This window comes from Gopherus flavomarginatus, chromosome 3 (genome assembly GCF_025201925.1).
Source record: "Gopherus flavomarginatus isolate rGopFla2 chromosome 3, rGopFla2.mat.asm, whole genome shotgun sequence".
Taxonomy (NCBI): domain Eukaryota; kingdom Metazoa; phylum Chordata; order Testudines; family Testudinidae; genus Gopherus; species Gopherus flavomarginatus.
This window is the reverse complement of record NC_066619.1, coordinates 93,932,439-93,958,972: the sequence shown is the minus strand read 5'-3', so window position 1 is coordinate 93,958,972 and position 26,534 is coordinate 93,932,439. Positions and strand designations below refer to the sequence as shown.

Below are 26,534 nucleotides of genomic sequence, written 5' to 3'. Positions count from 1 at the left end.
CTATTGTGAATTACCATGTTAGCCTTGGTCTACCTTGTTGCCTGTTGCCCTGGGTATTCCAAGTCCCTTGCCTGTTTTGTTATGTTATTCAGGTCTTTCTTCCATATTGGTCATAGCCATCTCCATTTTAATTCCTTAATTTTCTGTCCTATCAGTTTCTGTTTTGTCTTTCTCCAAAGATCATTGTTTCTGATTTTTTTCTGATCATCTGAAATTGAGTATATGTTGAAGGCAGCTGTTTATGAAAACTTGGAGTTAAGCTACTAAGGTCTTTAACTCTCCAAGCTTCAGGGCTCTTTTGTAAGACCAACTTTACAATGGTCTTAAATATTCAAAGTTTAATTTGAAGGGCAATATTTCTGTTTCTCCAGATCAGCTTCAGAGTTACAAGTGTATGTTACGCGACCGCCGAGCATGCTGAAATAAATGTGTTAGTCTCTAAGGTGCCACAAGTACTCCTGTTCTTTTTGCAGGTACAGACAAACACGGCTGCTACTCGGAAACAAATGTATGTGTGGCTTTTGCTATTCTGCCTTTCATGTCTTTATCTGTTGTACCTGTTGTACTTATATGCTACCAAGACATGTGAAATATCAGACTTCTTCTGAGTCAGTCCCAGAAAGTGTTATTGGTGTCTCTTTTTGTGTGTTGATTCTCATGATTTTAGTTTTCTCAGTTTTGATTTTCAGCCCTACTAATTGTGCATAGGAGAAAATTTGTTTTGGTTTACATGTCCATATAGGTATAGGATAGCAAGCTGAAGTCATCTGCAAAGTCAAGATCATCTGACTTCTGTGTAAGTCTACAGTATGCCCCTTAGTTGATCTGTGGTCTCTCTCATTGCCCGGTCCACTACCAGTAAAAGGATCATAGGTGATATAAGACATCCTTATCTGATGTCCATAGTAACCTCAAATGGTTGAGTCAGTTTGCTATTATGTATTTCTTGGCATGGCATGTTTTCATAGAAGCTTTTAATTATGTTCACAAATTTTTGAGGGATTCCATAAAACTGTCCTAGCCCCTATATCAAGGACTTTTTGGAGACCTATAAATTCATATAAAGCAGTGACTGCTGTTCAATTAACAGTTCTATGATGATAAATTGGGTTACTATGTGATCTACACATTATTTCTCCTGTCTGAATCCTGCCTATTCTTAGCATAACCTTAAATTTACTGCCTTCTTTATTCTGTCTAGAATAAAGCATGTAAATACCTTACTTGCAATAGACAGCAACTGAATGCTTCTCCAGTTTTTACGTTAGTTGAGGTCCCCTTTCTTTGGTTGCTTTACTATGTGACCCTTTTCCACTTGTTTGGTATTTTTATTCTTCCCATATCTATCATAAGAGACCTAACAAAATGTCTACTGTGTTCTTCAAGTCTCCCTTAAGAATCTCCCTTGGAATGTTATCTGGACCTGGAGCCTTTCCACTTTTTAACCAATTGATTGCCCTCTCTTTCCAAAACTAGTGACCATTTTATCAAGTTTTTAGCTGCCTTCCTTGACAGTATCAGACCCACATCTCTCTGTGAACATCAGTGGCATTCGGTAGTCCAGATTGTAGTAGGATGTGTTCAGCTGACAAAGTAATTTGTCTTGTTTTCAGTTAGGCCTGGAGCATATCTATCCATTTCTTTTGTTATTTGGACTGTTTACTGGGTTCATATAGCGTCTTCATATTCCATGTACCAATTTTGTTAATGTATTTAGGAGAGAGCAAATTCCTCAGCGGAGTAGCTTTCTTGTGGGTTTAGCCATTTAGCATCATCTCTCTTCTAAGTCTATTTGAATTGAGTTGAGTTGGACTGGGTTTGTTGAACTGAGCAATAGCATAGTGCCACAGCATGACTGGCCCCTGTGATGAAAATAGGTGCAGCTCCCCAGTGCCAGAGAACATGCTCCCAAATGAGCCAATTACGGGGAAAGAGGTGCACCTGTGCTATCAAGGGCCTGGGAGTGGCCTGCCAAAGCAGGAAGGCCTGGGAGGAAGAGAAACCTTTATTTCTGTAGATTATGGATGGACTTGAAAAATTTATTCTGAATGTTTTATAATTTAATCACATACAATCTCAGAGGGGTGGGTACGGATAGAAATATTTTTTCAGTTTCTTGAGTAGTCCAAAGGGGGAAAGTGAGGTAGGCTACCTATAGCATGAAGCTAGGCCACAAGGGGGCACACGAGAAGCAGCCAACCCAGTTACATGTAGGTTTTCTTAACGACTTTGCTTTTTTTTTTTAAAACAGGTGCAGCTCATCATTACCCCAATCCCCTTCCAGAGGGGGCCTACCCTTCAACATATCTAGTGTAGGTGACCTTACCAGGAGTTCTGCACCCACCAGCATAGCTCTTGGAGTCATGGGGGCACGCAAGCCTTTCCATCACATCAAGGCGCAGTCCATGGGGAATGACTTTTTCTTTTCCTCTATAACCAATAGCCAAAATGGATTTCTCAAGAACAAAGCATGTCTAATCAACCTAATTTCCTCCTTTGACAGGGTTACTGACCTACTGGTTGAAGGGAAGCAGTAAGTGTGATATATCTTGGTATTAGTAAGGCTTTTGACACAGACCCACATGAGATTCTCATAAGCAAACTGGGGAAATGTGGTCTAGATAAAAATTGCTATAATGTGGGTGCAAATCTGGTTTAAAGACCATATTCAGAGTGTAGTTATCAGTGGTTTACCATCAAAATCAAAGGATATGTTTAGTGGGGTTCTGCAGAGCTCTGTCCTGGGTCAATACTTTCAATACCTAGTCAATACTTTCATTAATGACTTGGATAATGAAGTAGAGATTATGCTTATAGAATTTATGGATGACACCAATCTGGAAGGAGTTGCTACCGCTTTGGAATACAGGATTAGAATTCAAAAGACCTTGATATATTGGAGAATTGATCTGAAATCAGCAAGATGAAATTCAATAAAGACAAATACAAAGTACCTCTACTTAGGAAGAAAAAAAAATCAAATGCACAACTTCAAAATGGGGAATAACTGGCTAGGCAATGGTACTGCTGAAAAGGATCTAGGGGTTATAGTGGATCACAAAATTGAATGAAAGTCAACAATGTGATGCAGTTGCTAAAAAGGCTAATATCATTCTGGGGTGGATTAATAAGAGTGTTGTATGTAAAACATGGGAGGTAATTGTAATGTTCTACTTGGTACTGGTGAGGCTTCAGCTGAAATACTGGGTCCAGTTCTGGGCACCACACCTCAGAAAAGATACTAACAAATTGGAGCGAGACCACAGGAAAGCAACAAAAAACTATAAAAGATTTAGAAATCCTGTCTTATGAGGAAAGGTTTTAAGAACTGGGTAAGTTTAGTCTTAAGAAAAGAAGACTGACAGGGGACCTGATAACACTCTTCAGATGTGTTATGGGCTGTTATAAGGAGGACAGTGATCAATTGTTCTTCATGTCCACTGAAGATAGGCAAGAAGTAATGGGCTTAATCTGTAGCAAATGAGATTTAGGTTAGATATTAGAAAAATTTGTCTAACTATAAGGATAGTAAACCCTGAAATAGGTTTCTAAGAGATTCTGGAATCCCTGTAACTGGGAGGTATTTAAGAATAGGTTAGACAAACACCAGTCAGAGATTATCTAGGTTGACTTGGTCCTGCCTTAGCACAGCAGGATGGACTAGATGACTTCCCATGGTCCCTTACATTTCTATGATTCTGTTTTTAGCATGGGTTTGTCTCCTCAAGCTGGAAATCACCCCCAGCTCAAAGTGTAGTCATACCCTAATAGTGCTGGATCATGCATAAGATTGGGCATTATGATAGTCTTTGATCTCTGGGTCACTGGTTTGGAGTCAACTGAAAGTTTTTACTACCCAATGACAGTGGTGCTAAAGCTGTATGTTCTAGAGATGCTTCCACACCCCCTGGCTCTAAGTAGTAATAATAAACACCAAATACATGGGTACCTTGGTTTCCATCAGCAGCACCCCCGCTATTAAAATTGTTCCAACACCCCTGCCCAATAGTTACTCAGGGACCAGCCCTTGTGGTTTCACTCCAGTTTTTAGTGGATGGTTTTCTACATCACAAAATCAATCAGAACTTCACAAAACACAGTTTGGAGAGATGTGCCTAGCTCTTTGCATTCAGAATGTGTCCTATTCTAGGGTGACCAGATAGCAAGTGTGAAAAAATCAGGATGCAGGGTGGGGGATAATAGGCATCTGTATAAGGAAAAAGCCCCAAATATCAGACTGTCCCTATACAATTGGGACATGTGGTCACCCTATCCTATTCAGATACAAGGCCTGTGTACATGAGGGTACTTAGATGAGGGAGTGGGGGGAAAGGCCTACCTTCTTCTGTCATCTTCATTCTCCTCCTGGAGGCCAGAGGTGGGAGCACTGAAACCAGAGATGATTATTAACTGTACAAACACATAACAGAGACAGGTTTGCCTAACCTCTTCTAACAGTTCTTGCTCCAAAATGCTAACAATCTAAGATGAGACAGTAAATGGATACAAACAGATGAGGGAGCACGAGCAAACCATGAGATGGTACAGATCAGCTTGTGAAGAGTAGATGGAGGGACAACAGGAAAATAGGCAATATCGAAAGAGATGAGATGGTGGTCAGAGATGGTCTTTCACCACTCAGGAGCCCAGAGAAGAGCTGCCCAGGGAACTAAACATTATATTCTCCTTTTCCCCACAAGCCAAAGGATGAAGAGCTGCAGGTAAAGATTGTGTGTCCCTGGAGAGTATCTGGATATTAAAGAATTAACCGCGTTTTACTGCTCTCTTGTAACATGAACCCTGACTCAGAGAAAGACTTCATCTTCTTCTCATCCAGCCTTGACTCGGATCAGACAACAATATACCAGTCACTGGACCCTCTCTGAGTGCCCAGTCATTTCTGAGTTATAAGCATTGCACCCCTCCCCCGCACCATCTGAAATAGAGGCTAGAGGATTTTTTTTTCCCTTTTCCTTTATAGTGGCTTAGAAGAAGGAGCGTGGCTGGCTACAACAGAAATGCCACTGGGTCTTTTGATACGGGATGGGGGAAACTCAATGATCTGTGCTTCTATTCTAAGAAAAACTGTCAGTAACCACAGCAGGTCTCATGCCAACTGCTTTTTCAAATCTAAATAGCATGGATAGTATCTATTTGAACTCTAATATCACCAATATTTGAGATATACAGTGCCTGACACCTGGCACTCTTGTTAGCAGCCTCAACAAAGAGGACAATAATTAAATTACCCTTCCTGCTCAGTCAGGGCTGAGGCACATTGGCAGGGCAATGTGTGGGGAAACTTTCACTGGCGCATATTCTTGTGTATCTGATCTGTGTATAAAAAGAATACAAGTTTCCAGAACCATCAGTCTAGTGGAGACAAATCATGGATAATTTTTACCTCAGCTAGTCAAAGTCAGCTCCAGGAGGGGGATACAGAGTTGACCTTGATTAGCTACACTGAGGTAAAAACTACCCATGACTTATTTACACTAGGGTTTTTCATCAAGACAGCTAACTTGCCTTAGCTATAAAATGCACACCTTCTTCCCTCTCCCCTCTTCCAGTTAAGACATAGTCTAAGAGGATGCTGTGACTCCTGGCAGAATAGAACCAGGGCAATAAAAATTCACTTTATTACAACTTAAACTGTAACAACTAGGACCAGTCAAAAAAAATTCCATTAAAACTTTTCAGTGGAAAATTTGGGTTTTGACAAAATATTAAAGAAAGCAGATACTTTCCATAAAACTTTCTTTTTTTACATCAGAAAACTGAAATCAATCTTTTTGGGCTATAAACTTTTTTTTTTTTTTTAAGAAAAATCAAGAATTTATTGCATGAAAAAGAAACCATTTTCCTAGCAGCTCTAGTAATGACCTAACATGCTCAGCCTTGAGCCAGACACAGATGTGCACTCCCAATTTAGATTTCCTCAGTATACAATGATGGCAGGCCTCCTCTACCTGCACCTTTTATGCAAAGTGGATCATTATTGCACGTTAAATACAATATTATACATCAGTGAGACAAGTGAAGTATATTTATGGGGGTCTGAGTCATTCTACTGTGTATGGACCTTGGAATGTGAGTGAATTACTGGCCAATTCTACCATACATTTCATGAGCTCACTATAACTTTCATAAAAACATAATGTGAATGGCAGCAACTGGAGAAAAGTTAACAGAATATGATTATTTTCACAAATACTGTTCCATTCGATGAATGAAGGATTTATGTGGGCTTAAGGGTAAGCTCAGATATTTTGTTAATTATTATCAATAATTAATTAATTAATTAATTATTATTATTAAATAACAAACTTACATCTAGAGATGTGTTCTCCCACCCTGGAATGTTTTAGCTAAAAGAAAAAAAAGTCATTTTTCTTGTTTTGTTTCTTTTTTAAGAATTTATTTCATTTCTGGAGTCCTGGGTTAAAATTTGACTTGAGTTACATGAAAATATGAATTTGGTGATTTTTTTCTGTGCTCATCTGAGTCCAGAGCCATTGTTCTAGAGATGTTTCAGGTCAGGATAAAGATGTATCAGTAGAACTGTGGTTTCATTTCAGGAAAGTATTCCTCTTTACGACAGCACTTAAGCATGCATTCAACTCTTACTGAACTGAATCTGAGTCACAACCTGCTTTCCAGCCTGGTCCTGGGCAGAGCAGAAACATGACTACCAAAAAAAAAAAAAGCTTGACAATAGTTAGGCTGTGGGTGTGCTGGGACTGCTGCCTATCATGCTGATCAAAATTGTCTCATTTTTAATTGTACTCCCCTTTCTGTCTATATCAATCTATTATCTCTTATCATATACTTAATTTGCAAATTCGTTGGGGGTAGGGACTGTCTCTTTGTTCTGTGGGGTCTGAGTCATCCTACAGCACCTAGCACAGGTTTCAAGGTCCATGACTTGGGTACTAAGGTAATGAAAACAACAGTAATGTTGCAGGTGATGACTGAGCTCAAAGTGATCATTTCCCTATCATGGTGTCCTGAACTTGTAAAATTCCATTGATCATCTGTGATATTTAAAGGGCACCTGTCACATTTAGGTTTTGTAAAACAAAAACAAAATAAAAATGTAAGAGGTATATCAACTAGATATCTAGTCAATTTATTATTTTTTAAGAATGTAAAGTAACTTCAGGCACCACAAGCTGCTCTTGAGTCCCCCAACCACTTTTTGTGATTTTACAACCACAGTTTCCTATATTTTAAAGTTGTTCTTCTCTCCCCTCGCAAGACCCACACAATGAATGGGAAACTGACTCACTGTACAGGGAAAAACGTGAAACTGACTATACACAACTGCTGAATAGGCACACAGATGCTTCAGTGATGGGCTGTAGGCAGACAGAAATACCCATAGGAAGCAAACTGAAAAGACAAAGAAAGATGGGTTGTTCTCTAACTCTCAGTTATAAGAATATTCAGCATTACTTGTAACAAAAATGGATAAACGATTTCAGAAAGAAGTGCCATTTTAAAATTGAGTGTCCCTGTAAAGCAAATATTTTAATGATTTTTTCAAATAATTAATTTACAACAAATGATTTTTTTTTAAACTAAACATTTTTCTGTTGAGGGTTACAAGTCAAACTCCACAATGTTGTGCTAGTACATATGAAACAGATTGCAAAACTGAATACAAACAAAAGTGAAATTGCTTAGGCTATTTTCATTGTCCAACAAGAATGAAATACAAAAAGGAAATAGCCAGAATAAATAATGCAAAGAAAAAATGTCAATTTTCATACTGCAAAATATTCTAAAGGATTTTTTAAAATCTGATTTCTAACCTGACAGTGTCCCTTTCAGTTTGTGAGTTGAGACAATAACTTAACAGCCTACACATCCTTATAAATAGACATCAGCACAAATTAACCTGCCCCTTCAGGGTGGTAATTAGTAAGATAAGAAGATATCATTTGCAAAAATAATGGTTTCCCAAATTTGATTCTATAGGAGATGCTGAGACAGAATATCTGTACCTCTGGAATATAATAAACTTTGCATTTCTTTACTAAATAGGACACTTGTATGTAAAACAAGAAACAAAATATTTTTATTCTTTGTATAGTGTACTATAAAAAGTGTTAAACTGAAACCAGCCTACCTTATTGGTGAAGAGGTACATATAAAGATGAATCTTGATTGATTTTATCCATAAGCCAACTGTCCGACTATAGAAAAATGCCTCCTAGCTGTGTGCCAGATCCAATGCCCACAAAGTATACAGATCATTAAAATGTGTTTGTTGTATGAAATAATACCTTGCATTAAGATGTGTTTATATTTTTCTGTAGACATATGTTTTAAAAACTTATCCATACTATATCATTTTACTTGAAGTGCTAGAGGAATGACAAGGTCCTATATCCTCAGCAGTTAAAATGGCATTCTCAGATGAGACAAGTCGCTCATTCCACACAGATTTATGTAAATCAAGCAACTGGCCAACATTTTCTCATAGGGCAGCATGAAATGTAATATGAGTTTGAAACATCTGTGGAGTGTGTGTGCTTAAAATAAGCTGGTGTTGGGGGAATGGGTTTTATGCCTTCGTGGGTGATGAACCAGAGGGGAAAAGTCCCAGTGTCTCATATTTAAGAATCCGGGGCAGATGGATGGGGAGGCTCAGGACTGGAAGTGCTGTTGGTGTCACTCCAAGGAGTAACTAGCATGTGGAAGCCAGGGTAAGACCTTGTGTTTGTGGGCAGACTATTGGTGTCAAGCATCTGAACCAAAGCTACACAGCATAAAGGCACCCAAGGTTACAGGATAGGCAGTGACAGTGTAATTCCCAAAACATCACAGAGTCCCTGTACATAATCTGCACAGTATATTACTTTACTAAATGTGGGGTCTTTTTGGAATGAAAAGCACTACATAAATGGGAAATATTATTTATCTTAAACATAAGACAGTACTAATTATTACATATATAAGTAAGGCAAAATCACACCTCTTTGAATTTAGCACATAATTGTATTATTCTGATTAGTATCAGTAAGATTCATGCATAGAGAGAGTCCTACCGCCCTCGATCTCTTCTCAAAAAATTAAAATAATGTATTTCTCATTCATAACCTGATAAAATTCACACTATTATTTACTACTGCCATATACAGTGTAGTCTATGTGCAAATCAATGTACAAGATGCAACCTTTCAAAAAGGCTTTTATATTTTATTTTAATTTTATTTTATTTTATAAAGTAGGAGTCCGCACAAAAGGAATTTTGATTCACAAGGATCCAAAGGCAAAATGATCAAGCCTGTAACTTAAATTTTAGGTAAATAAGGTTAACTCTTCCATGAAACAGGACTTGAGACAGAGATAATCTAACTGAGGCCACAACATCAGGGTTTACCGTTTCTAATACTCTATGTAATTGCTATATGGATTAAACTTTCTTGTCTGAGGGTCCTAAGAGACATATGCTATATTTGCACTATAAACTATTTTTCTCCCCAACAAGCTTGCCCAGTTTGTATTACAATGATATAGAAATGTAGAATTTCATTATCTGAAAATCTGCTTAGATTGCCTAAAAACTTGTACTGTAAGCTCTGATAGTATTCCAGCTGCAGAAAGCCGGTTTTCTTTGGCATGCCAGCTACGTATTTTTTTAAAAAGGAACAACCTTTCCTTGTTATTTGATTATTGTGAGAATTGAGTGGACTGTGCTTCAAATACAATTTTTAGCTAGCATTTCAATGCAGTGCTTAGTTTATTCACCAGGGGTCATCAAAGGTCTGAATTTTCTTTGTCTACTTGTTGACTCTTAGATGTATTGAATGTTGAGATTGCACAGCTTTCTTTAGGATCTGGCTTTTGGAAATGTTTTTTTTCTCCCCTCCACTGCCGAGACTGTGGTAACTGTACAATGCTCTTGGAAGACTTATTTCAGATATTTACACCACAAGGGTTATTTTGGCAGACAGTTGAATTTGAAAGCTATTTTTTTTCCCAAGTGAACTGTTCTTTTTCTCTTAGAGAATCTGGATGTTTCTTTTTGTGTTGTTTAAAAGAGAATTAATGAATGTTGAGGCAATGGTGCCTGGTTGTTCCTTGTATATGTTTGTAAAATAAAAAATGGGACTCAACAGCAAAGTTTGCTTCTGAAGCTAGATCCAATCTTCCTCAATATTCCAGAATGTTCTGATGACACAGAGGTAAATGCCAGAGCCTTTCCACCCTACAGCTTTCAGCAATGGTGCAGTAAAACACTTGCAAACTTTTCTAGTGTAGCGCGATAGGTAACTAAATCTCAGTGCTGGATAGAATGGACCTTGTGTAAAATTTGTGTATCAGTTTGGGATTAAAGGTGCAATGTAAATATGTTATTATCTTTAGGGATATGGCCACTCAGGTAGCATGTGGGGCAGGCATCACCCCCACACACAACCTATCATCATAAGCTACATTTTGAAGCAGCTTTAGTAGACATACTTGTGAGCTCTTATTGAGGTAGAGTGCTAAAAATAGAAGCATAGCTGCAGCAGCACAGTGCCGCCATAAGTACAAATCTTCTTAGACCCTATGGTTACATAGTCAGCACAGCTATTCTGTGTCGCTGCTGCCCATGCTGCCATGACTACAGGTATGGCCATACTACGAAATTAGGTCAATTTTATAGAAGTCAGTTTTTTAGAATTCGATTTTCTACAGTCTATTGCATATGTCCACATTAAGCACATTAAGTTGGTGGAGTGCATCCTCACTACCGCGGCTAGCACTGTGGGTAGCTATCCCACAGTTCCCGCAGTTTCCGCTGCCCATTTGAATTCTGGGTTAAGCTCCCAATGCCTGATGGGGCAAAAACTTTGTCGCGGGTGGTTTTGGGTACATACCGTCAGGCCTCCCTCCCTCCCTCCTTCCATGAAAGCAATGGCAGACAATCATTTTGCGCCTTTTTTCCGGGGTCCCGTCTGCTGGACCCGTTCAGCCTGCTGCCTGCCTAGCTGATTAAAACCCTAGGAGCAGCTCAGCCTGCTGCCAATCTGGGGCTCCGTCCGCCAGTTCCTGCCAGCCGGAGTCCTGCTCAGCCCTGCTCAGCTGGCAGACCTCGGTGAGGTCGATCGGGGTGCCTGGACAGACATGGCTATCCTCCTCTTAGAGCACCGAATGGGAGTGACTGCAGGTCATTCTCTTAAGTTTCATCTCATGGAGATTCAGTCCTGCCTGGAATATCATGCGAACTGGAGGCTTCTGCCTCAGGCTGCTCTCCCAGCCAGCAGCACCGCAGTCGCACCTACCCCAGCCTGCCCCTTGCTGCCATGGCTCATGAAGCCTGAACAGTAGTAAGGAGCAGTTCAACTTGCGGAGTGACAAATCCAGAATGAAGGATTGCACTCTATGAGTCACATTAAGATTATTTCAGAGTCCTAGATAGCATTTAGTTCCTATAAAAGGCTTCGTGAAAATTTTCACCCACTCCTAACAAAAAATGTTAATTTATCAGAGCAGCTGAAAGGGTAAGGAACCCAGGACTATAACTTAGAGAGCGATTCCATATTATTTAACTCATAATTGATATAATTCAAAGTAAAATTTCACAGTGCGGTCTGTTCTAATACTAAAAATGCAGGAGGGGAGTCAGAAAAAGGAAGAGTGACCAGTTTCCGCCTGGTTTCAAATCAGGGATGTTTCGCGTGTTAGGTGAATGTGATCACCACTACACTACGGGGCTTTCATGTATTAAGTGAACATGATAACCACTACACTATGGGGTGTTCGTGTGTTAAGTGAACGTGATAACCACTGCACTATGGGGCTTCTCTTTTTTTGCCACAGAATTTGCCAAATGCACAGAAATGTTTTCTCTAGCTACAGAAGCTACCTAATGCAATGTCTATATCTATGGCCTTCCTGCTCACAAAGCGGTCATGCCCCTGCCCAAGACTGACACAGCGAGGAGTGCATGTGACACAGCGACCTGGCTCAGGCAGGATCGCTAGCGAGGCATGATACTTTTGCTGTTAAGCAAACACAGCAATTCTTTCCTGGCCTCTGCCACTGAATGCCTCCATGCATTACATTGTGCCCTATCAGTGCGGGAGGACTGCATGAGCTTGGAAAACATGTCCTCACGAGTGCGTTTTTTTTTACCTTCTAATCTGCAATAACCTCAGGGATGGAGATGATGGGGGAGCATAGAAACATTCTGGGGGACTGCATGGTCACCTGTGCTGCTGAGTGCTACTGAGTTCGTCACACCGGCCAAACAGGAAATGAAATTCAAAAGTTACCAGGTTTTTCCTGTGTATCTGGCTAGTGCATCTGAGTTCAAAGTGCTGTCCAGACCAGGCACATTGGAGCACTCTGGGATAGCTCCTGGAGGCCAATACCATCAAATTGCATCCACACTACCCCAAATTCGACCCAGCGAAGTCAATTGCAGTGCTAATCCCCTCGTCGGGGAGGAGCACAGAAATCCATTTTAAGAGCCCTTTAAGTTGACAAAAATGGCTTTGTTGTGTGGACGGGTGCAGGGTTTAATCAATCTAATGCTGCTAAATTCGACCTAAACTCGTAATATATACCAGGGCTATACTACTGTTTTTAGTGCCCTAGCTCAATGACAGAGAGCATGAGCATGTCTTTGTGAGAAAGATAGTGCGCTGGGTGGGTGGGAGGCAAAGTCAAGCCCCTTCCCACAGCAGCCGGCCTGGGTGGAGAGAAGGGACGGGGTCAGAGCCTCTTCCAGCCACAGAGATGCTGCCTGCTGCAGCACAGCAGCTGTCTGGGAAAGCACCTAGCTGTGGCCGTGGTGGTCTGTCCCTCTCCCCAGGCTCAGCTGCTGGGGACAGCAGTCGAGTGAGCTGTCACGCTTGGCCCCTATCTCCAGAAGCCAAGCCTGGGCAGGGAGCCAGGCTCTCTCTTAGGCAGCTGGCTACACTGCACAGAGCAGCGACTGGGTTTGGCTGCGAGGGAGAGCAGCCGAATGTGTTAGGGGTGGGCGAGCCAGCGCAGTGGGAGAACAGACCCCTCCCCCTGCAGGTAAGGTGGGGTGAAGAGGGGGCGGGAGAGCACGGAGGTCCCAGGCGGGGAACAGGGCATGGGGGGGAAGGGAGATAGAGACATGTAGGTTGGTCAAGTGTCCTCCCCTTTAGCTTGTGTTCCCTCAGTATGAGGAGCCATCAGTCGTCTATGCCTAATATCTTTCAACATTTAGGGAGTAATAAAATTGATATAATGTACCGTGTCTATTAAGTGCATCAAATAGCCTCATCTTTAACATGGGAGGGGAAGAACAGTCCAGCGGTTAGGGTATTAGGTCAAGTCCTTGCTCTACCACAGACTTCCTGTGTGAAGAAAAATGTTTTCCAGACTTTCTTGGGCTAGTGGGAATAGTAGCCCTTTCCTACTTTACAGGAGTCTTGTGAGAATAAATATAAGCTGCATGTGAAGTACTATGGTGCATAGTTCTCTAAAAACATCCATTCTAGGTGCAGAGGCAGTCCAAAAAGCGAGCAGAATGTGGAGAATAACTAAGAAAGGGATAGATAATAAGACAGAAAACATCATATTGCCTCTATATAAATCCATGGTACGCCCACACCTTAAACACTGTGTGCAGATGTGGTCACCCCATCTCAAAAAAAGATATATTGGAATTGGAAAAGATTCAGAAAAGGGCAACAAAAATTATTAGAGGCATGGGACAGTGCCCATCTGAGGAGAGATTAATAAAACTGGGACTTTTCAGCTTGCCAAAGAGATGACTAAGGGAGGATATGACTGGATAAAATCATGACTGGTGTGGAGAAAATAAATAAGGAAGTATTATTTACCACTTCTCAGAACACAAGAACCAGGAGGTCACCAAATGAAATTAATATGCAGTAGATTTAAAACCAAAAAAAGGGAGTATTTCTTCACACAACACACAGTCAACTCAACTTGTGGAACTCTTTGCCAGAGGATGTTGTGAAGGCCAAGACTTTAACAGGGTTAAAAAAACAAAAAAGAAAAAAGAACTAGTTAAGTTCGTAGAGGATAGATCCATCAATGGCTATTAGCTAGGATGCACAGGGATGGTGTCCCTAATCTGATGGATCATTTGATGATTACCTGTTCTGTTCATTCCCTCTGAAGCACCTCGTACTGGCCACTGTGGGAAGACAAGATACTGAGGTAGGTGGACCTTTGGTCTGACCCAGTATGGCTGCTTTTATGTTTTTATTGACAACCATATAAGAACCTCAGGTGAATAAATTCCTGATATCGAGCTTAGGACCCTAATAAATCCCTTCATATTCCCCCACCATAGCCAGAAGTGGCATTAACTCATGGATACACATTTCCACTGCTTCCCCCCATGAGAGAATTCAGCAGCAGTCTAACATATTTAGATGCAGCTCATGGAGACGAGTTTCTTCAGTCTGTCTACCCCTACCAGAGTATTCCCAGCAATCCATCAGGGGACTCCAGCCCCTCTCACACCTTCCTCTCATTTAAAAAGATAATAAATCCCACTGTTTATTTTGTCACTGCCACTCCCAGTGCCAAGACTTGTCAGGGAGATGCCTTAAGCAAAGGGAAACCAAGGTGGCTGCACTGTTTGCACAGCTCTAGGATCAGCTCTGAAAAGATTCCAGCTATTTAGAAAATTCCATTTCAGTGTTACAGGCATAAAACAGATTAGGCCTTAGATTTTTGCCTATTTTATGCTTCGTGCCTATAGGTGAACTTCTCTACATTTATCTTTCATCCTACAAGGAGGGCACTCTGAGACAGCACTACTCTCCATTTAATATAATAATGACAATTGTCCAAGGGATACTTGTCAGCTTTTCCTTGTTTCTATATGTTTCTATTTTTATCTAGCTACCTATATATCCTCCCTCACCATCGTATCTAAGTTGTCTTTATAATGAGAAGTCCAACATTACATCCAAGGAAAATCTAACAGAAGACTTGACAGTATTATATTAAATAATGAGGTCAGATGGCCATATTTAAAGGAACACAAAAGTTTGTTGAGAAATTTCCACCCTACAAAGGTTCTTGTTTTATATCTAATTATGATACATTCTGTCCATTTCTTCAGCTTCAAAATTGTAAAGGTATCCCATATCTGCAGGACTGATTGACATAACAGACCCATTATTGTTTGCAGTGTTTTTGTAGCCATGTTGGTCCCAGGATATCAGAGAAACAAGGTGAGTGAAGCAATATCTTCTATTGGACTAGCTTCTGTTGGTGAAAGAGATAAGCTTTCAAGCTTCCCAGAGCTCTTTTTCAGTTCTGAGGAGCTCGAAAGCATGTTTCTTTCACCAACAGAAACTGACCCAGTTAAAGATATTACCTCACCCACTTTGTCTCTCTCGTAACAGATCCAAGGCAGCCAGACAAATAGAATTTGAGAAGGAAAAATAGAGCCCTGCAAATCCACGGATGCCCACTTCATATCCATGGATGCGGATATCCACAGACCATTTTTGCGTATAGAGGATCAGATGCAAATACAACCACGCAGGTCTCTACTCACTGGTGGTGCCTGGCCGGCAGTGTCCAGCTCAGGCAGCCCGGGTGGGTGCAGGGTGCTCAGGACTGGCAGCAGATCGGAGTTGGGGGTGTCCAGCACCTGCTTGCTAAACTGCTTCCTGCCCAGCAGCTCAGGCCCCTTGGGCAGTGCTAGTGTGCCCACCATGGCCTGACCTGGCAGCACTGGTCACACTCCCAGTCCTACTGCCCAGGAGCCAGCGGGCTGGGCCTGCCCTGGCCACAGGGATTGGAGCAGGAAGGGCCCCGGCGCCCCACCCCTGTGCCCCACTGTGATGCAACATGCACTGCTGCTGCCGTGTGCTGTTGCTTGTGAGCCCCCTGGAGCAGCACGCAATGCAACACCTCATCCCCCCAGCCCCCACTTCGCACTGCCCCTTCTCCTTGAGACCCCGCACTGCCCTTACCCCTAGTCCCCACCCTTGCACTGCCTCTTCACTGCAAGACCCTGCCCCCCACATGTTCCTCCCAATTGCTAGCCCTTGTGAGACAGATGCAGATGCGGATGCAGGTAAAAGACGGCTAGCAGATTGCGGGTTGGATTGTGGGTCAATCCTATCAGATGCAGATTGGATGCGGATCCATATTTTTTTATCTGCGCAGGGCTCTAAGGATAACTGACTTAAAACTTTAAACCAGGAACTAGACGACTGGCTTCTCAATCAACTAACTAGTCTTAGGTCTGCTTAATAATTATTTATTACTGGTTTCCAGTAACACCCACAATGTGCTATTCAGAGTAGCAGCCGTGTTAGTCTGTATCCGCCACAAGTACTTCTGTTCTTTTTTGCACAATGTGCTAGGCACTTTTCAAACAGACACAATTCCTGCTCAGAATCTGAGATGAACATACAGAGAGCAAAAGAATGGATATACAATATAAGTAAAGTCCCTGTCATGGAACTGCTGTACCTCCCTATTGAGATTCACTACTATGCCTCAGTTTCCAATCTTCTTCCAGCTGGTGGGCCATCATCCCCCTCTGGCAGGCAATTCAGAGCTTGAGTGATTAGCCCTCTGGCCAATCCTCAATTAAAATCCACCCCCTTTATATGAATTCTTAATACATTATATATATGCATGCATGTACATATTATAAGTGGTGCAGAGCTTGCAGTTATGGCCCAACACTTTCTATTACAAAACTGGAGTTTCAGGTGCTTAAAACTTTTCCAAACTCTAACTGTTTGGATGATATTTCCCATGCTGGGTGTCTACATGAAGCTGAATATTTTGAAAAGTTTCAGCTAAAACACTGAAGCTGTTTCTGAGAATTTGATTAGGGGAAAATACATTGTTTTACTCATGTTAAAAAAAAATCCTACAACTGTTTCATTGAGAAATTCTAGCACCTAATGCTTTGGAGGAGGGACTTGAAATTTGATAGAGATGTCACCTTGTCAGGGATGTGCCTTTTACCATCCCTGTGAAAATTTGCCCATGTTATAAGCCTTTGAAAAAAAATCTGAGTTTGTGCATGCTCAGAAGAAACTTGTTAAGAGTTTGGTAGCTAAATTCTTCAAAAATTCTATCTGCAATGAGCATTTTCACTCCCCTCATGGTTCCTGGACTGCCCATGCACCATCCTTACAGAGGGACTGAGCATGCTGCAGCTCAGGGTTGCAGGGGCTAAGCAGGACTTCCCTACTATTGCAGCTCCTGAGTTGCTGTAGGGCTGGGCATAGGAACCGAGAGCAGGCAGATGGTTGCTCTTTTGCCCTTAGTGCTTCCTCTGCTTGTGCCTGTATCATGATCAGTGGTACTGGAGTCAAAGGGCCCATGTTCCCTGGAGGGACTGTTAGTGAAAGGACACTGGGAAAACAGAGAACCAGGGTAGCTAGGCTGGAAGCAACTGAGACAAGTGGACAGAGCAGTGCAGGGAGTTTAATAAAGTTCCACTTATTCAACTTAACCTGCATTCTACTTCCCTCCTTGTGAATGAAACACGGTGGCAGCTGCTGAGCTGTGAGTTTTCTGCAGAGCTACAGCTGGCAGTGCAAACCATGAAACTCACTCTGAATACCCCTGGAGCCCTGAGTTTGGCAGACACAAACCTAGCCTAGCTATGGCCTGATGGATAGAGTTCAAGCTGTACACAGACCTAGGCATGCACCTGCATGACAACAACGGGAAAGTAAACCTATTATTTTACCTTATTGAGGAACAAGGCAAAGAGGTCTTCTGCACACCAAAACCCACCATTGCTTGAAGCTTTACAGCAGAGGAGCCATAGGGGTCTATTGCTCCCAAAGCAGAACAAAATTGTGAAGTGACACAGGTTTTTCACTAAAGACCAATCTAAAGGGCTGGGGATGGACCCCCATGTTACAGCCTTGCACATACTGTTTGAGCTTTACCAATAACACAACATAAATCCCAGAATATACTGTCGCTGTGAATTCAGCTGCTTTCCTAGCTTCTTCTGGTCCAGAGAGAGACTCTTTCACCCTTTATTTCCTGGCTGGAGCTACTGGTAATTGGACTCATCTGCTCTGAATTTTAGCATCATCACAGCCTAAGGGACATAGATGAATCCTGAATTTATTTATAGGATCCTTGGGTCTGCTACTCTAAAATGTCACCTCTCAGTTCAACCTTTTTGGGGCTAGGAAAGGAGAAGAGAGTTGCAAAATGTAACTAATGTCAGCCAACACGCAAAAGCATAACTTACTCCTCACAAAGTCTGCAGTAATTTAAACATTCAATTTAAACATTCAATTGTGTTCAGTTCTGCTTTAGAATATAGTTAGATACATAGTATCTAGCTAATTCCACTCCTTTCCCTGAAAACACGTCCCTTTGTTAATATTCACTTAATCTGCATGTTCAATCTGTATCGTATTGATTATAATCATTTATAGACAGGTAGGGCATGCAGCAGGGGCAATGGAACTTTAAATAGGTGTTGGGGTTTGGTATTCAGAGACCTCTGCCTGCTAAGTACTGTGGCGCAAACACCACGAACAATTCTTTTAAAACTTTTTCTTAAAAATACAGAAAAGGAAAATCAGTTAAGGAATTTGAAATAGAGAATATTAAATAACGCTTTCACTTTAACACTATCCTTTGTTCCCTTTAGCTGTGAGCTTTTTATAAGGGGAAAAAACCCTCTTTGACAGCCTTTTAGACTGCATTGAAGATACTAATAAGTGTCCTGTTCGGGGAAAACAGAAGTTAGTTGGTCTGGAGCTGTTGCTGTTGCTCTTGTTAAAGCCCAATGTGGCTTCCTGTAAGACAAAATAAGACAAACACACAAAAGAGGAAGAGAAAAAACAGCAAAGGTAGAAAATGTCTCTGGCGTTGACTCAGGGCTTGTCTACATCAGAAAGTTGCAGCGCTGGTGAGGGAGTTACAGCGCTGCAACTTTGAAGGTGTACACATCTGCAGGGCATCACCAGCGCTGCAACTCCCTGTTTGCAGCGCTGGCCGTACTCCCGTTTTGTTTCAGGTGTAGAGGATCCAGCGCTGGTGATCCAGCGCTGGTAATGCAATGTAGACACTTACCAGCGCTTTTCTTGACCTCCGTGGAATAAGCAGGTATCCCAGCATACCTGAGGATACCTCTCTGGTAATCAAGAAAACTCCTCTGCCCTGTGCTCACCTGACCCCTCCTTTAAATGCCCCGGGAAATTTCAAAAATCACCTTCCTGTTTGCTCAGTCAGGCGTGGAGTGCAATTAATCAATCAATCATTCAGCGACCATGCCTCCACGCAACAAACGAGCCCCAGCATGGACCAATGCAGAGCTGCAGGATCTAATTAGTGTGTGGGGAGATGAGGCTGTTCAAACACAGCTGCGCTCCAGAAGGAGAAACTACGATACCTATGGTCAGATATCGCAGTCCATGCTGAGAAGGGGCCACGAACGGGACGCCTTGCAATGCAGAGTAAAAATTAAGGAGATGAGGAGTGCATACTGCAAAGCCCGTGAGGGAAACCGACGCTCAGGAGCAGCCCCCACAACCTGCAGGTTTTACAAGGAGCTGGATGCCATACTTGGGTGTGACCCCACCGTGAATCCTAGGAGCACGATGGAGAGTTCAGAGCAGGGAGAAGTGGGGGATGGTGTAGAGGATGAATACAGTGATGCTACTGGCGTTGAGGGGGACACCCCGGAGTCTCAGGACACAGGCAGCCAGGAGCTCTTCTCCAGCCCTGAGGAGACTAGCCAGTCACAGCAGCTGGAAGCGGACGTTGATGAGGAAGCTGAGGATCGTGCTCGTGGTAAGTAGATTGCAATGCTTTGTGATAGCAGGATTTTCGTTATGGCTGATTGCATGCATGCCTAAACGTGGAATAGCCCATTGATGTGATCTATGACATCTGTGTAATCTGCCTGAGTAATCTCTTGAAAAGTTGCAGCTAGATCTTGGGCAATGTGCTTTAACAAGTTTATAGGTAGAGCCAGCGTGGTCCCTGTCCCGGTCAGGCTAACTCGTCCGATCCACTGTGCAGCGAGGGGTGGGGGGACCATGGCCGCACACAGGCGAGCTGCATAGGGGCCAGGGCGGTATCCGCATTCCTGTAGAAGACCCTCCCGCTCTTCCTTGGTAACACGCAGCAGTGATATGTCTGGCATTATGAAAGCCTGTGGATAGTTTAGGGATAATTGAGGGCAGGTAGCTAGAAGCACGGCTCCCCAGCGCAAGGCGGTCTGTTTCCTCTGCCCCAATCCACCCCCCCCCTGCCCTTCCCAGCACGTAGGCATCCAGGCGGGGTGCTTCTTCCTCACCGATCCCCCCTTCCAAGCGTGAAACCTGCCCTGCGGTGTGCTCTGTCCGTCCCCCACCCCCGCTTCCAAGCGGGAAACCTGCCCTGCGGTGTGCTCTGTCCGTCCCCCACCCCCCTTCCAAGCGGGAAACCTGCCCTGCGGTGTGCTCTGTCCGTCCCCCACCCCCCTTCCAAGCGGGAAGCCTGCCCTGCGGTGTGCTCTGTCCGTCCCCCACCCCCCTTCCAAGCGGGAACCGTGTCCTGCGGTGTGCTCTGTCCGTCCCCCACCCCCCCTTCCAAGCGGGAAACCTGCCCTGCGGTGTGCTCTGTCCGTCCCACACCCCCCTTCCAAGCGTGAAACCTGCCCTGCGGTGTGCTTCTTCCTCACCGATCCCCCCTTCCAAGCGTGAAACCTGCCCTGCGGTGTGCTCTGTCCGTCCCCCACCCCCCCTTCCAAGCGGGAACCGTGTCCTGCGGGGTGCTTCTTCCTCACCGATCCCCCCTTCCAAGCGTGAAACCTGCCCTGCGGTGTGCTCTGTCCGTCCCACACCCCCCCTTCCAAGCGGGAAACCTGCCCTGCGGTGTGCTCTGTCCGTCCCCCACCCCCCTTCCAAGCGGGAAACCTGCCCTGCGGTGTGCTCTGTCCGTCCCCCACCCCCCTTCCAAGCGGGAAGCCTGCCCTGCGGTGTGCTCTGTCCGTCCCCCACCCCCCTTCCAAGCGGGAAGCCTGCCCTGCGGTGTGCTCTGTCCGTCCCCCACCCCCCCTTCCAAGCGGGAAGCCTGCCCTGCGGTGTGCTCTGTCCGTCCCCCACCCCCCCTTCCCAGCGGGAACCGTGTCCTGCGGGGTGCTTTTTCCTCACCCGGCCCCCCTTCCGAGCAGGAACCAAGGCATCCCACTAACATGGGAGAATTTTAAGCAAAAGTACTCACCCCATTGCTAGACATGTCTTAGCTTTCTCGAACTCTACAGTGTTATGTGAGGTATGTGAGAGGGATGCTACCTACAGTTTCCAATGTCCTTCAAAAGTTGATAATAAACAATGATGCCCCTGTGTATTACATGTCTCTATCTCTATTTTTTCTAGGCAACTCGAGTAATGCAGCTGTGTCACCGGCCTCACGTAGATTGCAGAATTTGAGGCGCAATCCTAGGAAATCAAAAGAGGAGCTGATCAAGACCGTTCTGAACCACTACAACAGGGAAAGTAGGAAGACTGAGGAGTGGAGAAAAAGTGTACAGGAATGGAGGCTGACTGAAAGCAGGAGACAGGAATTGTCTGCCAAAAGAATAGCCAGGCAGATGATGAGACTCCTGTCTCGCCAAACCAAGTCTTTTGAGTCTCTTGTAGCCATGCAGGCAAATATATACCGTGCTAACCCACAGGCTTCCCAAAGCACTGTTCCTTGTCCCCCTGTGTATCCTCAAAATAGCTTTATGCAGCACCCAGTTCCTTATTATCATCAGCTGCCCCCAACACCTATAACATCACCTAGTAACCAAGATATGTTTAATTCTTACCCAGCGCACTCCACCCCCATCATTCTGCAGCAAAGTAATGGTGAGTTGCATCAGACGGTTACAATTGAGTAAAATAGGAAATAGTAAAACCTCTGAATGTACTGTGAACCACCCATACCCCCTTACCTGTTTTTTACTGTATGACAAATAAAAGGTTTTGGTTTGTATTTCTTTCCATATGTTTTATTGGTGACAGAAATGGTTAATTATACACAGCAAGGTAAAGCAAAGCACAACACATGCACCAAACATTACTGCTGGCTCTCAGCATCAAATTGCTCCCTTATAGCATCCCTAATCCTTGAAGCCCTTTCCTGGGCCTCCCTATTAGCCCTGCTCTCTGGCTGAGCAAACTCATTCTCCAAACGTCTAACCTCGGAGGTCAATTCCTCACTGAACCTTTCACCCTTCCCTTCACAAATATTATGGAGGGTGCAGCACGCGGATATAACTGCGGTAATGCTGCTTTCCATCAAATCTAGCTTCCCGAACAGACTGCGCCTGGGAGCTTTCAAACGGCCAAAAGCACGCTCCACAGTCATTCTACAGCGGCTCAACCTGTAGTTGAAACGTTCCTTGCTCCTGTCAAGCTTCCCTGTATATGGTTTCATGAGCCATGGCATTAATGGGTAAGCGGGGTCTCCCAGAATCACGATGGGCATTTCCACGTCCCCTACTGTTATCTTGTGATCTGGGAAAAAGGTCCCGGCCCTAAGCCTCCTGAACAGGGCACTGTTCCTAAATATGCGTGCATCGTGCACCTTTCCAGGCCATCCAGAGTAAATGTCAGTGAAATGCCCACGGTGATCCACAAGCGCTTGCAGAACCACAGAGAAGTACCCCTTGCGATTAATATACTCCGATGCCAGGTGGGGTGGAGAGATAATAGGAATATGCGTCCCATCTACTGCCCCTCCACAGTTAGGGAAGCCCATTTCTGCAAAGCCATCTAAAATGTCCTGCACGTTACCAAGAGTCACGGTTCTTCTTGTCAGTGTTCCATTAATGGCCCTGCAAACTTGCATCAGCACCATTCCAACGGTGGACTTTCCCACTCCGAACTGGTTCGCCACAGATCGGAAACAGTCTGGAGTTGCCAGCTTCCAGATTGCAATAGCCACCCGCTTCTCCACAGAAAGGGCATCTCTAAATCTCGTGTTCATGCGCCACAGGTTGGGGGCGAGATCATCACAAAGTCCCATGAAAGTGGCTTTCCTCATACGAAAGTTCTGCAGCCACTGCTCGTCATCCCATTATTGCAGGACGATGTGATCCCACCACTCAGTGCTGGTTTCCCGAGCCCAAACGCGCCGGTCCACGGAGCAGAGCACGTCTGTTATTGCCACTAGCATTGTACTGTCTGCATATTGATGCGATTCAGTACCATCGTCCGACTCCTCAATGTCAGTCACACGCACATTTAGCAGCTTAAGGATTAGATCCACAGTAAGGCGAGATGTGCTGGCAATAGTCATTAGTAAGGTATTCAGTACCTGAGGATCCATTCTTGAAAGATAATGCAGAAAAACCGCTTTAGAGTCACAATGCTGCCACAGTGCTCCGCATGTGTACCAAAGCAACGCTGGCCATTGGAACAGGAACAGGAAGCAGAAGGACAATCACACTTCCTTCCCCTTCCCACAAGCCCCAGCGCCGCTGTGGGACGAGGTGCCCTGTGGGATAGCCGCCCACAATGCATCACTCCCAACAGCGCTGCAGTGTGGCCACATCTAACAGCACTTGCAGCGCTGCTAGCAGTAAGTGTGGACACTCTGCAGCGCTGGCCCTATACAGCTGTACTAATACAGCTATAACAACCAGCGCTGCAAAGTTTTAGATGTAGACATGGCCTCACTTGCAGCCTCACTGCTGGAGAAAGACAGGCAGAAAACGTGGATTTAGCAGTCACCTTGAGATCTGGCAAACTTGTACTAGTGTTGGTCTGTTTGGGGCTGGCCATTGCTTTTGTTTACCACTTTGGTCACAGTCTTGTAATAATGTTGCAACATATACAGTCTTGGCTGGCTAAGCCAATCTTGCTCAACGGAGGGCAAAAGGGTAGAGGGGGTGCTGAAAGCTATTGAACAAAACTAAAACTTTTGGTTGCTATTATTACTTCAAGCCATGGGCTCCTGCTGCACCCCTAATTCCAGCACTCCTCCCTGTTCTGTCTTTCAGTCAGCCAGTATTTGCCCCAAAGTCTCTTTTTTTAAGGACCCTGAAAGATGGATGATGGGAGAAACAATCCACCTTCTCATTATTTTGTTCACCAGTTAGGCCTACTTTCCAACATACCAAATTTGTCCATTAACTTGTGGTCCCACTCTTTTTATTTTCCAGGTATGTTTGAATCATATCAGTAAGTTTTTTGGGGGGCTAATTCAATCTCTCCCTTTTGCATCTTTTCACATCAACATCTATTGTTATATGTTACGGGACAATTTTATAAACTTTTATCTACTTTCCCACAGTTGACTCACAACTGGGGCTACTAGGCCCCAATTATCACTGCAGAATACAATCTGAATTAGGTAAATTTACATGAATAAGACTTAAGAACATTGCAGGGGAAAGGCAGAAGGGAGGAGTGGGTTAATAAAATAAGAGAGCATTTTTCATTTCTTTTCCTTTATCTAGGATTTGCTACTTATTGTCTTGCTTCATAATTTTTGAGAACAAAAATGTATTATGGAACAGGTGTTAATATCATGCACATTATGAGTCACTGATGTAGAAGCACCAGGATGAAACTCTTCATAGAAACAGTTGAAGTTAACCATGAAGTAGTCTCATCCAGACTGCTGTTGAAAGGGGCTGGGTGTGTTAAAGAACACTCTGATTGGCAGTTAAACCCTTTCTGGTATTCCTATGTGTTTCAAAGAAGCCAAAGGAGCATTAATGTCTTTTCCAGACCATGTGGTCTTAAGCGAGCAGCTTTGGGTAAGGTGGTTTCCCAAGTCAAGCCCAGCAGTTGAGGCAGGATCAGGGAACGACGATTAAGCTGTGGGTTTCCAGGAAAAACAGAGACCAAAGACAATGGCGTTTAATGATAGGGGCATGATGCATTAGTTGAGGTTTCTGCAAAAGGGAGTTCAGAGTTTAAGACCAGAACAGACCACCAGATCATATAGCCTGACCGCCTGTATAACACAGTCCACCAACACCAAGCAGCATCTGCACACTAAACTGAACTGAAACTAGATCAAAGTATTACCATCCACTTCATAAGAACACCTCTGTTGCAGGAATCAGGACTTTTGTACAGTCTATAAATAAACAAACTACACTGAGAAAATCCCTTGACTCTGCATCACACATTTATTTTCTAATGGAAAACTGACCTGAAAGGTCCCAAAAGCTGCTATTGCTTGTCCAACACATCCAAAACATATATTCTAACATAGTTAGTGTAGATGAGATGGCAGAATTTGGCCCCAGTTTTCAAGTCAGTATTTGTGTTTGTGCCCTTTAATAAAGTACTGCAGCCTTTTTTGTCAGAGCCCAAGTTAGGCTCTAATTAATATATTGATTCTGAGGCTGCTGTTTTCCTTGATTGCTTTCAAAACATAGCTGGCTTAAAATCAATTGTCATTACAAGGCCATTGTTTTGATTTAGGGAACAGTAAGACAACAGGGTAACACAAGGAATCAGGGCCAAAACCAGCCTCTAATTTTATTCTGCAATGCTGTCCATATTAATAGGGTAGATAAACACCTTCAGGTTTCAGCATGGACAAAAATTGCAAGCACAGATTCAGAGGCCAAGTTATAGCCTCAGAATATTTTATCCTAAACATAAATAATTTTATTTTAGAAAATAATGAACTCTATTGAATTTATCCTTGTAAACTAATAAAATTCTACCAAATATACAGGCACAAAAATCAAGACTTTTGGCAATCATTAATACCTTGTGGCACTGAGGTCAGAAGTACAATCCACAACCTTATTGTCTGTCTAGGGGAGATTAGCAATCCAGAGCAAAACTTCTAAATTAATAACAAGCATTCAAAAACCTGTACATTTGTTTTTATGTTACTTGCATGAGGACTATTAATACCTCATGAGGTTGTAGGAAGAATTTGTACCACACGGTTCATATATACAGTCAGAATGAAAGATGTTGGTGTTCTGTTATCTGTGTACCGCACCTTTAAATGTCAGTCTTCTTGATTGCTATGTGGTCAAATACAAAGCAAAGTAGTGCCAATGGGATGTTTGGTCAGTGATCTGAATCTGAGTCCTTTCTGAGGTATCAAACATCCCTTAGGGCACAAAGAAGGTTTCGCTATCCCTGTGTATAATGAGTCGCTCTTTGAACTTCCTCTATGTTAAGTTCCATTTGTTTTCCCCCTCTGAGCAGTGTTCAGAGGGATTTTTTCAGTTGGCTCCTTTTATGTATTCCTCCAGCTGCCCAATGGCACACCTGCAATGGCAAATGCTCTGGCTCATTCTTAACACGTCCCAGATATTTCTATCTTCTTTTCTGGGTAACTTTAGATATAAAGGCCTGTTGAACTCTGACAAATCTTGGCATTTGTTATAAATTCATTCCATTTTATACCTAGTGTTTACCCGAGGCATTTGTTTTTGAAGGCATTTAGACATCTGTCTGTACCTGTGGTGGATTTCCAGCTTTTACATCAACATGTTGTGGTGGAAATAACATTTGAGTTGAGGTTTCATTGATTGCTCTTCAAGCTGTAGATGTTCAATGACCAAATCTTGATTAAGCTGGTGAATGCTGCCACTGCTTTGCCAATTCCTGATATTATTT

At 43.3% G+C, this 26,534-nt stretch overlaps 2 protein-coding genes across 3 annotated transcripts in view; both read left to right on the top strand.

Annotated features, from left to right (window-relative positions):
- LOC127046786 (uncharacterized) overlaps positions 1–21,924 on the top strand; it is a 396,910-nt gene extending 374,986 nt beyond the window's left edge. For both annotated transcript variants that reach the window (XM_050944303.1, XM_050944304.1), the window contains exons 2-3: positions 18,977–19,752; positions 21,324–21,924. In XM_050944303.1, the coding sequence (XP_050800260.1) occupies positions 19,230–19,752; positions 21,324–21,829 (1,029 nt within the window). In that variant the 5' untranslated portion in view covers positions 18,977–19,229 and the 3' untranslated portion in view covers positions 21,830–21,924. The remainder of the gene's footprint in view (positions 1–18,976; positions 19,753–21,323) is intronic.
- The window catches only part of LOC127046791 (uncharacterized), a 541,802-nt gene that overhangs the window by 355,729 nt on the left and 159,539 nt on the right, over positions 1–26,534 (top strand). The window lies entirely within an intron of this gene.